General features: G+C 52.9%; 1 protein-coding gene and 1 long non-coding RNA gene across 9 annotated transcripts; one reads left to right on the top strand and one right to left on the bottom strand.

The window, feature by feature from the left end:
* Positions 1-623: 623 nt before the first annotated feature.
* On the bottom strand, positions 624-2,264 carry LOC105106960 (uncharacterized). 3 transcript variants are annotated; one of them, XR_010384661.1, is made up of 4 exons: positions 2,072-2,264; positions 1,313-1,464; positions 1,138-1,212; positions 624-758 (listed from the first exon to the last, which is right to left on the bottom strand). It is a non-coding gene; the product is annotated as an uncharacterized LOC105106960 (long non-coding RNA). The 3 variants fall into 3 exon arrangements; XR_010384662.1 differs by having other exon boundaries at positions 1,138-1,208; positions 1,309-1,464; XR_010384660.1 differs by having other exon boundaries at positions 1,309-1,464.
* COPZ2 (COPI coat complex subunit zeta 2) lies at positions 2,112-12,020 on the top strand. 6 transcript variants are annotated; one of them, XM_064495989.1, is made up of 10 exons: positions 2,112-2,170; positions 3,306-3,380; positions 4,892-4,973; positions 5,537-5,628; positions 6,171-6,226; positions 6,885-6,962; positions 9,031-9,082; positions 9,304-9,380; positions 9,711-9,749; positions 11,675-12,020. In XM_064495989.1, the coding sequence occupies exons 1-9, from the start codon at positions 2,141-2,143 to the stop codon at positions 9,727-9,729; spliced, it is 561 nt and encodes a 186-aa protein (XP_064352059.1). In that variant the 5' UTR covers positions 2,112-2,140; the 3' UTR covers positions 9,730-9,749; positions 11,675-12,020. The 6 variants fall into 6 exon arrangements, with proteins under 6 accessions (XP_064352059.1, XP_064352060.1, XP_064352056.1 ...); XM_064495986.1 differs by lacking the exon at positions 2,112-2,170 and adding an exon at positions 2,443-2,583; XM_064495987.1 differs by lacking the exons at positions 2,112-2,170; positions 11,675-12,020 and adding exons at positions 2,443-2,583; positions 10,394-10,457.
* Positions 12,021-12,424: the final 404 nt, after the last annotated feature.

Here is a 12,424-nt window from a genome sequence, read left to right on the forward strand (position 1 = left end):
CTGCCAGGCTTACACTTAAGTCCTTTTGGGGTGATGCTCCATGGGAGACACTGTCCTGACACTACACATGGACCTTGTGCTTTTACACAGAATCCCATCAAAGTGGGGCCCAGAGGAGGGAAAGGAGTTCTGGGGTCTCTGTTGAGGGAGACTGGGGAGGAGCCATCATTGGGGAAAAATCTCTTCCTTGAAAAGTTCTACTTGAGCACACTGAATTTACTTAGTCACCACTGCACTTAAGCTGTAAAGAGATCCTGGTGACTTTAACAATAGCAACCCAGGTGGTGCAGGTGGTGGTGCTGAGGATTTGTAGGTCCTCAACTTCCTTCCCAGCCTTCTCTCACCCCCCACCCCTCTACCTCTCTCCAGTGTCTTGTCAACCACTCTCCTGTAACTAACTACCCACCTACCTCTCTCTGCAGAGCACACCAGCTCTCTAGGTCCCCTGTCTTCCTCCTCCCTTCTTCTACAAGCTGACCCTCTCCCACTGTGGGTACCATATGCCACACAGAGGCTAGGAAATGCCACTGGAAGCTTTCTGGTGCTGTCTTTGTAAATATGAGCTAATAATGGACTAGCTCACAGAAATATTAAAGCATCAAAATAATCAAATCAGTATTTTTAATAACATATTGAGCTGACATGACCACTGACATCACTTCTGATGATCTGGAATCCAAACAAATAAAGTACTGTGTCTTCTCCCCTCATTATACCAAGTAGCGCTGATTAATGTTCATTATTATAGCTCTGGTAGCCTGCAGGGAAGATTCAGATGCCTTCTAAGTCATCACAAAAGGAGGTGCGATAGATGTTTCCTCAGATGTCTGTGTGGCTCGCTCCCTCACCTCCTTCGGCTCTTTGTTCAAATGTCACCTTCTTGAAGGCTTTCTCAAATGACCCTCATGAAACTGGCATACTGTCCAGCCTCTCCCCACCCCTTACATTCCTGATACCCATTCCTGCTCTATTTTTCTTCATAGCACTTATCACCAGCTCACATATCTATTTTATTCATTTACCTGTGTATTTTCTGTCTTGCACAGAAATTCGTGCACACACAAACACTTGAATAAGCTCCATGCGAGCAAAGATCTTATGTTGGCTACTGTTCCATCACAGTGGCTAAAAACGTACCTGCTACACGGCACTCAGACTTTGTCCAGCATATAAAATATGGTTTCGTCGGACCTATTACGTGCCAGGCTCTGTCTGGGGCAAATTAGTAAAAATGATATTTAGAGATTAAGAAAAGTACAATAAAAGAAATATGTAGGGTGCTGAGCTAGAAACTGGGACAGCAGAGACCTACGAAGTTAGATTCGGTGCTTGTCAGAGAGGGCCTTTTAGAGATGACACTGAAGTTGAGATGAAGAATGAGAAGACTTGGTACTAGTCAGCAGAGGAAAACCCCATCCCCCAGCCATCTGGGATGAGGGAGTGTGGCACCCAGCATAAGAGGACCTGAAGAGAAGAAGAGGGAGGAAATTTTTAGTCTGAAACCTGGGTTCCACCTCCATGCAACTATTTATTAGCTAAACAGTCTTGAAAAGGTCACATAAACCTGGAGCCTCCCTTTCCTTAAAATGGGGGTGAGACCACCTACTTCACAGGTGTGAGCCCTCTTAGATAATGTATGGGATAGTGTTGAAGTGTAAAATGCACGCCTGGTGTTGTGATGGGTAAATGGGTAAGTACTGTGAACTCCGTACCCTTCAAGTGTGAATCTGCCACTGGCCTCGAGGATCCTGAAGGGAAAGCTTGTCCTCTGGTATACTCAGACCAAAGGCACCCAAACATGGGAAAGCCTGACGCCATTCACTGGTGGAGCATTTATGCTGCTAGGCATCTGTCTCGTTTCAGATTGTGTCCTGTCGTGCCTGTGTCTTGGGAGAATTCTGCTGAGGTGTCCGGGCACCATGGCTCCCTTGCCCAGGTCGTGTGAGAGGAGTGGGAGAACTTCTTCTGCACAGAGGGGTTCCTCTAGAACTGTCCTCATCGGCTCCCACTGCTAGAAGCTGTCTCTGAGACCCAAAGGATGACCTGATACATCTGTCCCCACGGTACCTACCAGGAGTCAAAAGACAGACTGGACTTCGCCCGTGTTTTCTGCTGGCCTCACGACAGCCTGCGGACGTCGATGCAAACCAAACCCACAAGCCAGAGAGAAGTTAGGAGGGGAAAGAGGGGCCGGTCCTGGGACACGGAGGATGCCGAGAGCTCTGGGCTTTGAGGGGCGGAGGGCGAGGGAAAGGAGAGGTGGGGGGAGGAGGGCTGGGGTGTGGGCGCAGGCGGAGAGGGCGGGAAGAGGGGGCGAGGAGGAAAAGGCCGCGGGGAAAGGAAGCACCCGCGCGGAGGGGCAGAGGGGGGCGGGCGCGAGGCCGGCGGCCGCCGGGGAGGGAGCGGGCGGCGGCCTCGGGGGGCGGCGGGCGCGGGGCGGGGCGGCGCTGTCAGCGCGAGGCGGCGAGCGGAATGCAGCGGCCGGAGGCCTGGCCACGTCCGCACCCGGGGGAGGGGGCCGCGGCTGCCCGGGCCGGGGGCCCGGCGCCGCCCGTCCGAGCCGGGGATCCCGCGGGGCTGCGGGTACGGAGCGGGCGGCGGGAGCCAGAGAGGCTGGGGGCGTGGGGGGGGTGGTGCGCCAGCTCGCGAGCCGCTCGCCGGACGCCAGGGAACTTGGTGCCGCCAGGACGGGCCGGGGAGGGGCGGCGCCCGCACAGGCAGAAAAGTTCTCGAGGAGGCCGGTCTGCGTCCGCGCGGGCGACGTTCTGCCGCAGTCGGAGCGGGCTGGGGCACGGCTCGGCCGAGCTGGATTGCGCTTCTCCCGGAGGTCCCGGGAGCAGAGGGGCCGTCCCGGGCCGTGGGCTGTCGGGCGTGCTTCTGGAGGCCACCTGGGCCGGGGGGCTGGGGGCGCGCGGAGAGCGCGGGTCCAGCTTCGGCCGAGGGCCGCTGGAGGAGGAGGAGGCTCGGCGCCGCTGTCCCCCCCGGCCCAGGTTCTGTGATACACTCCGACTCGGGCTCTGGAGCAGTCAGTGCATGACAGAACTTGGGCCCGGAAGGACCTTCTGCACCCCATGGGCACAGCGCCCAATCCGGGCCTGCAGTGGAACATCTGCCTGGGAGAGGAGCAGGGCACCCAAGTGGCCCACGTGGCACAGGGTTGGGCCGGAACCAGCTGTGGACCTTTGTGGCTGGGGTTGCTGGTGCCTGAGGATGGACTCCTGGTGCCAGCAGATCCCATAGAGCCAATGACAGGGAGTCTGCCTTGAGTCAGGGGCCAACGGAGCTCTTCTCTTCCCCCATGTCAGTTGCAGGAACCTTCCCTCTACACCATCAAGGCTGTTTTCATCCTAGATAATGACGGACACCGCCTGCTGGCCAAGGTAACCTCCCGCCCTCACCGGAGGGCCCCTGAAGACCCTGTGCCACAGCCCCAAGCACAGAAGGGACTCTTCTGTCTCCTGTCACAGAGACCCCACTGTAGACTCTGTGACTCAGAGCATCTCAGCTGAGACCCTTCCAAAGGTCATCCTGTCCATCCTCCTGCCTTGTCAGACTGCTGGTCCCTGAAGGGGAAGCCTGTCTAGTCTCTTTCTACTCATGTTCCCTACCATGTCTTCTCCCCATCCTTTCCACTGGCCTGGGACCCAGGAGTTCTAGTCCCCAAATTCTAAACAAGCAACCTCCACTTTTCTTCTACAGCTCGGTTACCACTAAACCTTTAGAACCAGACAGGACTTTAGAGACTATGTAATCCAACTTTCATTTCACAAATGAGGAAAATGCGGTGTAGGGAAGCTCAGTGAGTTGCCTGAGGTGGTCACAGATACTAATATGAGAACAGAGGTCCAAACTCAGGTATTTTGACTTGAGGCTTAGTAGGGCGGTTTTTCACTGCAGTTCACTGCACAGTTATTTTGCTTCTATCCTAGTGAACGTGGCCAGGATAAACCAAACTAGAATAATCCAAAAATAAATGTTTACCATCAACACAATTAAGTAGAGTAGAGCTGTAGTACCTAAACTAGTTATGAAATGCATTATAGATTTTTCATTTGTTTGAGGCTGAAACTTTTTGTCTTCATGGCATTCAAATGAACTTGTTCACCACAGCAGTGGCTGGCAGGGAGACTACTATTTTGCAGATGGGGTCCTAAGTGGCAAAATCCACATGCAGGAGATTGAAAGCTGAGCTGAGCATCCCTTGCCCCAGCAGATGGTCCGAGGTAGCTCAGCAGTACCAATACCAGGGCTTCCTCCCAGCAGCTCACATCCATGTTCAGATGCAGAAGCTGAGTCAGAGAGTCAGCAAACCCAAACAAAACGGCATTGATTAACTTAGGCGGTGTGTGCTGGGAACTTTTCCTTAGACATTTAATCTTCACCATAACCCTGTCTGAGGTCAGACCATCGTTGCTGTTGAAACCCAGCTCTGCCCCTTACAACTGTGAGATGTCAGGGGAGCTACCTGACTTCTTCACATCTCAGTTTCCCCATCTCTATAATGTGGATAATAAAGTTGCTGTTGTGATTGTTATTGTGTTAAAGGGCCCCTGGCTCTGCCATCTTTCCTGCAAACTCCGGTTAGTGTAGAAACTGTGACCAAGTGACCATGCCAGTCTTTAGCTCACTGCACATCTGCTGAATGTTCAGAGGCCTCCAAGAAATCAGGAGAGAACTCCAAAAGCAGGCCTCAGAATTCTTCTCTTTTCTATGACTTTCTTTGCTCAGAATTTGTATTTATGGGGAAACAATGAGCAGATGGACCAAGAGGGCAGTAAAGAGGAGACGGGGAACGGCAACAGAGTCCCGCTTGGCTAGCACCCACCACTCCCTGCCATCCATCCAGGCCCTGTGGAACAGCTGTCACCTTTTCTCCTTCCCTTTCTCATAGTATTATGATGACACATTCCCCTCCATGAAGGAGCAGATGGCCTTCGAGAAAAATGTCTTCAACAAGACCAGCCGGACTGACAGTAAGTGTCCGCCTCTTCCTCGCCCAGAACCCTCAGATGCACAACGTCATCTTCTCCATCTGGACACATCTGTCCCCATCGGCCTCACACACCCACAGGGCATTCTTTCTTCTTCAGAGGTGCTTTTTCTCTCCTTCCCAGCTGTTCTTTTCTCCCTTCCTCCAGTGTGCCTTCACTCCCCTTCTTCTCAAACCAACCCCCCCCACCTTCCAGCACACCTGAACCTCTCCCTCAGTGGAAGAGGACAACTGTGTTGTGGGTCCCCCACCAGCCTGGGGCTGGTGCAAGGCATTGCATATGGGGGTGGAAGGTTGACCTTGAACGGGGTTTGTTGACTCCTCGGAATGAGGCAGTCAGTTGCTAGAAAAGGAGTGGAGTCTTGGGGGAAGGGACACAGAGTAGCCTAATGGTGGTGTCCCTAGTGCTCGTCTTTCCAAAGGTTCTAGGCTTTCTAAAGTTTCTTTGGAAAGGGAAGAAAGAAATAGAGGGAGAGGTGCAGAGCTGGAGATGGGGACAAGGGATCAGGCAGAGGTGACCAGACTGAAAGTTCCCTTCACTTCCAGGTGAGATTGCGTTTTTGGGGGGCATGACCATCGTCTACAAGAGCAGCATTGACCTCTTCCTGTATGTGGTGGGCTCATCCTCCGAGAATGAGGTGAATTCAGGAGGTTGGGGTGACAAGGAGGGTCTGTCTGTGGGGGAATGGCTTAGAGTCTGGGGTAGAAGCTGGGCTCTGAAGGCTCACTGTTGGTACCTCTCCTTCTAGGCTTTGGGGGACTGGGAGCAGCCAGAATGGTTCTTTTTGGAATAATTCATACCCATGATGCCCCTTAGATTCCTTGGGTACCAGAAATGAAGTCCTCTGTAGGGACCCTTTGTTTCTGTCTTTTTATTTTTCTTTCTTTTTTTTTTTTTTTAATGGAGGTACTGGGGACTGAACCCAGGACCTCACTTTGTTTCTTAAACATCACTGGAGAAGGATGTACTCAGTTTCCCACAGTGGGCACTCCAGTGCTTCCCAACCCAAACACGGGGAGGCGCCCTCTCAGGTCAGGCTGCATTCAGGCTCCAGCCCTGTCCTATGGGAAAAGGGACAGCTGCCCACCACTGCCCACACAGATAGGCTCTGAGGTTCCCTTTCGGCCTTCTCAAACTCAAGTCTCTTGTTTTCCTCCTCCTGTGTCGGCCCACCCCCAGCTGATGCTCATGTCTGTGCTCACTTGCCTGTTTGAGTCCCTGAACCACGTGTTAAGGTGAGTGATGTAAGTGATGTCCTCTGTCCTCCAAGGCCCCCATCCCCTTAGGCCTTGATACATCACAGAGGCAGGGCCCTTCCTACCTGGTTTTCTCCTGAGGTCCCCACAAGACTAAGGCTGGAGCCAGAGCATCCTACTGCAAGGCCCCTGCCTTTTACCTGATCACACGTGGCTATAGCCAGAAAATGAGACCTAAAGAAGCTAAGTGATTTGCCTGAGGTTACAAGCTATTTATGTCAGAGCAGAGATTCAAATTCAGGTTTGACTTGAAGCTCAGGGTGGTTTTCCCTCCACCCCGATTCAGTGATCTAGCCTGGGCAAGCCGAACTCGGATAACCCAACGATAAATGTCCGCAGTCGACACAATTAACTATGGTAGAGCTGAACTGAACTGCTATGAAATACCTTAGGGTGGGCATAGGGTCAGTGACCAAAGTGTGGGAGGTTGGGTAGGGGGAGCTGACAGAAGCAGAGCCTTTGTGCTGGAATCCCTTGCACAGGTGCTGCCTTCACTGCCCTTGACATTCTCCTTCCTGTGCTTGTTGTGGCAGGGTGGGAAGTGAGGCAATCTTTGGAGAGAGAGGGTCTGCCCACCTAGGCGGGGACCCAGCTCCTCCTGACTGCGGGGAGGTTCTGAAGCTGTGTCTGCCTTCAGGAAGAACGTGGAGAAGCGCTGGTTGCTGGAGAACATGGACGGAGCCTTCCTGGTGCTGGATGAGATCGTGGATGGCGGGTGAGGAGTGGGGAGAGAGGGGCTGGTCAGGGACACTCACAGCAGGAGGTGCCTTTGGGGGTCATCAGCTCTCGATTGCACCCAGCACATTGTTGGCTCTCTGGCCAACTTCTCCCTCCCTTCCTGCAGCATATTCCCGGTGATCCCATCCCCCCATGCCACTCATGAGTTTGGAGACTGACTTCAGTGTAGGCCAAAGTCAAGCACACAAGAAAGTAATCTGATGTCAAACTATGGCTGGTTGTTGACTAGGCAGGGTCTGGGGGGAACGGTTTGCTCTCCAGTGCCCAGGAAAAGCAGGCAGCACAGAAACTTGCCCCTTCCTGGAAAGACTTCACTCAGGCAGAGCCCTGCTACCACCACACCTCCCGCTCTTAGATGACCTTTCCAACACTGGCTAGATGCATGACCTGGGCCAGTTCCTTATTTTCCATATTTTCTCCATCTTTCAAATGGTGATGATAAAGGAACCACCTCAAAGGGTGTGGGGTTAAATGAGGTTATGCAGGTGAAGCTCATGGTTCTCTTTCTATAAACGTTTCCTCCTGTTGGTATACAATTATATCCTTAGGAAGCTGGGAGCTCTTATGAGAAGGGTTGGTTAGTGAATTTCCTTGGGGGGCAATATTCAGGGAGAAAAAAAAGTTCTGGCTCTGGGGCAAAGGATAATGGAAACTGCTCATCTTGAAGACATCCACATGCCTCTTATCATTACATCCATTTTACTGATGAGGAAACAGGCTCAGAGATTCAAGTGACTTGCCCAAGATTACGTGGCGAGGGAGTGGCAGGGCCGAGATTTAAAGCCATGTACGTGTTTTGAGAGACTGCTCTTTCCATGGCCCTATACCACACTGCGGGGGGGCAGAGGCTCTGGGGCTGGGGTACTGTGGAATCCTCCCTCCTTCGCTCTGTAGCTGTTGACCCCCTGCTACTGCAAGGCCTTGTGCTAACTGCTAGGACTGAACAGTGAGGGGAATAAGACCAGGTCTTGTGGAATATACGATTTGTGAATACACTTCCGTGGAACCTCTTTAAGTAAAACTCACATACACGCAATTACAGATACAAAATGAGGTGCAGGGCCTTAAAAGGGGCCCTTCCTTGCAAGAGAGGTTGTAAACTTTATCAGCTTCTGGTCTGTAACCCTAGTAGGCCCAGTTTCTGCCTGCTGAGGGACTCACAGTTTCCCCCCAGTGAAAATCAGGAGCTATACCTCAATAAAAATGTGTATGTGTATATATACACAGACACACACACACATATACACACACATATGTGTGTGTGTGTATATATATATACACACATACATAAAAATAGTAGATAAAAAATTACTAAATGGAAAAAAAAAATCAGGGAAGTGTTAGTGGAGGTAATAGCTGAACTGGAGCCTCGGCCTGGGATGTCTGTGTAAAGGACCTCTGGTGAGGGACCTGGGGCTGCAAGTGCCCCTGTGAGGAGCCTGGAAGAGGCTCTCAAGAAGTGTTTGTTCACTTCCTTCTGCCCTGGAGGAGCCTCACTCAGTCCCCATGGGCCCTACCCCACAGTGACCAGCCCTCACCCCTGCACATACCCACACATGGCCCCAGAGCACCCCCAGGGCATGAGAGAGTTGCCAACTAGCTGAGAAAAGCCTCCACGTTTGGGTCTATCAAAAGGGAAGGTAGGTTCTGATTTTGGGAGTTCCATGGTATAAAATAATAGTGAAACAAGATAGAGACCTCAGAGGGGCCTCCCCCCCTTCACTGTACCTGAATCCATCCCTAGACCCAGAGGTGAAGTGAATTTTCTAGAGCTCTTGAGTTTTTGAACCCCTGCTTTTGACAACCTGATCATTCTAGACTGGACTGCCCTCACCTGACCTCTAAGTGTTTGCTCAAGTGTGTGAGAATCTGGGCTGAAGGCTTTCCGTGGTGAGGGAGTTCTAACTTGAGCAATAGCAGCAGTAAGGTACCTTGAGGGGAGGATGTTGCAGGATATGGCAAGGGAGGGAAGGGCTTAGCAAGGAAAGGAGGCAGAGGGGCGAAGCATGTGGTTAATTTTCCTCTTGGTTTCTCTCATCTTGTAGTGTGATTCTGGAGAGTGACCCCCAGCAAGTGATCCAGAAAGTGAATTTTAGGGTAAGAGTCACGCTGTATCCCCCCTCACTCCCACCTCCCCCAGGCTGCCCTTCCCATCCTCCCCACCTCCTGTCTTCCCTGTGTCTGGGCTGCAGGACCCGGATGGTGGGAGTACAAGCTCCTCCAGCAGAAGAAACCAGTAAGCAGATGCATTTGTAGGGGGAGTGGCAGTCTGGGGGGTATTGGTTAGTAAAAGAGATCTCTGTCCTCTCCCCCTGTAGAGAGAGACAAACACCTCACCATCCTCCCTGGTGGAAAGCACCGACTGGGGAAATAAATCAGTCCTCAGAGACACCAGGTGGCTGCCTTGGGCTTGGAGCTGGAGTTGGGGTATAGATGGAATCTCCCTGCCTAGTTTGGCTTCTCATGTTTGGATGAAACCTTTCCTCTCATCTTTATTCCCCCATCAATCTCTTGCCCACCTTACACCATAGACGGCCTTGGGGGTCCTGGCTTCTAAATGACAGGCCCTAGGACTTCCACTAAGTGTGATACACATCCAGTTTGTGATCCTCTAATCACTGCCTCCCCTCACCGCTGCCCCCCACAAGCCTCTTTCCTTCGCCTCTCTTTCTTCATCCAATACCCTTGCCCTGGCTTGACCACCTTTGACTCTGCTTCCCTGCAGGCAGATGACAGCGGCTTGACTGAACACAGCGTGGCCCAGGTAGGCCCCCTCTGTCTGCCTTGGTCAGAAATGGGTTAGAGAGAGGAGAGCAGAGCATCCCAGAGGGGACCCAGGGGGCTGTCAAAGCTGAGAAATCAGGGGTGCAGGGGGGGAGGGATGAGGCAGTGACAGGCCACCTCTTAGAGACAGTCATTGGAGGCTTCTAGGGTCCCCGAGGTGATGTGGAGCTGGGTATTAATAAATGATGGATGACTTCCCAGCAGCTCACCTCATCTCTGGCTTGATGTAGTTGGATTGAAACCCAGGATGAGCCCACCCTGGAGAGAGCTGGGTCACTTGTTCCCCAAGGCAGTCTGGGAGCTCAGGCTTCTGATGCTTCCTCCAGACCGGAGAAGATACCAAAGAGAGTTTTCCTCCAAACCCTCACCCCTAGCTGTTTAAGGTGAACACTGAGATTGTTAAGAGACCCTTAGACCCATGACAGGGTCTAATCCTCACCACTTGCCACCTTGTCCCGAGTGACCTGACTGTGGAAAAGTCTACCCCTGCCAGTCCCCGCCGTGGTCCTGTCTGAGGGGTGCATGTGGGGCAGGGGGGAGGTTTCCGGATCTGTGGCCTGACTGGTTTCCCAGTGTGCAGACTTCCTGCTTGTCAGGCTTGGCCTCCATTCTGTCTGCCCGCAGGTCTCTCTGCCCAGACTAACCCTGCTTTTATGGAGCTTCCTGCCCTGGCACTAACTTCCTCCTGCTGTGGTGGCCCAGGCCGAGATGGGCCTGTGCCGTCCCGTGTGGAGCCCCAGGAGTGGTGCCCACTGTCCGGTGACTGCCCTTTGTGCCTACTCTGCCTCTCCCCTTCCCGGTTCCCCATGCCTCCTCCTACCCCACTGAGGTGAATGCAGCCCTGTGGCAATTCTCAGGCCAAGGAGGTTAAGGAGCAAAGAGCAGGGCAGTTAAGAACAGGGCTGCTGGCGTGAGTCATCCCAGGATATATGTTCGACCTTATCACCTACATGCTGGGTCACTGAGGGCAAGTTCCTCAACCTCTCTGGGCCTCACATAATCACACGACATTCCTCACAGAGTTATTATGAGAATTAGATGAGCTAATACATGGAAAGCTCTTAGCACAGATCCTATTTTCCAAAGGGAGAAAGAATGAAGACATAGCACTTTAAATGAAATTCTTGAGTAAAAACCAAGGAAGTTGCAGGTAGTGAATGGGAGATGGAAAGAAGAGAAAGTTAGATTCCAGCTGGGAGAAGGAGAACCCCAGGGCTAAGCTGTCCCTAAGAGAGGGCAGGAGGAAGGGACACACAGTGTGGGATGGGCCTTCTTCAGAAAGGAATGAGGCTTGATGGCTGGAGGAGCCATCTGAGGGACATACCTGGGGTCCCCACCATGTTGTCATGGATTTGTATAAACATGGGACTGAGGCCATTTCAGCAGGATGTGAGAGTGAACACATTTGAGCGCAGGTGTCCCCCGGCAGACTCTGGCCAGGAACCCTTTGCCAGCTGTGCCACATCAGCAGCAGGTTGGGTGGGGTGTTGAGGATACACTGCCAGCCCAGTCCAGAGCTAGGGGTTTGCTGAGGTGTCTGGGCTCAGGAAGCGTCAGGCCAGGGCGTCTCTGCCCGGATGTGGCATTGTGGGCGGGAGCTCGCATGGCCTGGTGCGGGGGAGACAGGGCTGCTGCCACACCCTGGCTGCAGATGCAGGAACTGGAGGGCTGGGCAGGTTCTGGCCTGGACTGGTGGTTGGCTGCAGCCAGTGTGAGCTGCTCATTCAGTCTTGATGGCCTGTCCCCACTGAAACCAGGCAGAGGTGAGCTGCTGCCACCTAGTGACCGGGGATTGCAGGGACACTTAGAGAAGGTGGCTGTAGACCTCCCCCTCACTGCAGTTGTTAACATACTTGACATTCCCCCTAGTAATTCTCTCAACCTTCCACACCCCACCCCACCCAGGTTCTTCAGTCTGCCAAGGAACAAATTAAATGGTCGTTACTGAAATGAAGGCTGTGCATTCAAGGCTCCCTACCCCCAGATCATTCCCCCCCAAATCCTGGCAAAAGCACAAAGACCCCAGGGGACACTGGAGACCCCTCTATATCCCCGGGCCCTCCCAGAACTGACTCCAGAGGTCTCTGGCCAGGGACTCTGAGATGCAAAGATTTGGCTTCAGCATTGAGTCACGCCTTCTCACTGCCCTGGCCTGCCCTTTCTGCCGTGAGAACCAGCTGAGCTGCCTTTACTCAGACCTTAGGCATCCCTGGCCCCAGAGCACAAATAAACCTGCTTTTATCTCCTGCCAGTGGTCTCCTTCTCTCTTGGCCTGGGAAGAGTGTGTGTGCGTGTTCCGATAAGGGCTTCTGCACTCTGCGTGGCTTGTCTTCAGAATGCCCAGCACCATGCATCCTTGTGGTTGTGTGATTGGGGAGAGGGGTGGGTCAATGAAAAGGGAACAATTTAACATAGTGAGGGGGTATGACACTGATACTCGGACCCAATATGTGGTGGGGAGGGCTGGGTATGATTGTGTGACATGATAAAAGAGTTATGGTGGGAGGAATGTGTATTTGGGGGGAAAAGGAGAACAGAAGATGGTACAGACATGGTGGCCCCGCTAGGGATTCTTTGAGTCACTTTTTCCATTATCAGCCTCCAGAAGGGAAGGGCGGAAGGCTTCCTCCAGAAAAACTGAGAAACAGCACGCCT

This window comes from Camelus dromedarius, chromosome 16, assembly GCF_036321535.1.
Source record: "Camelus dromedarius isolate mCamDro1 chromosome 16, mCamDro1.pat, whole genome shotgun sequence".
In the NCBI taxonomy this organism is placed as follows: Eukaryota; Metazoa; Chordata; class Mammalia; order Artiodactyla; family Camelidae; genus Camelus; species Camelus dromedarius.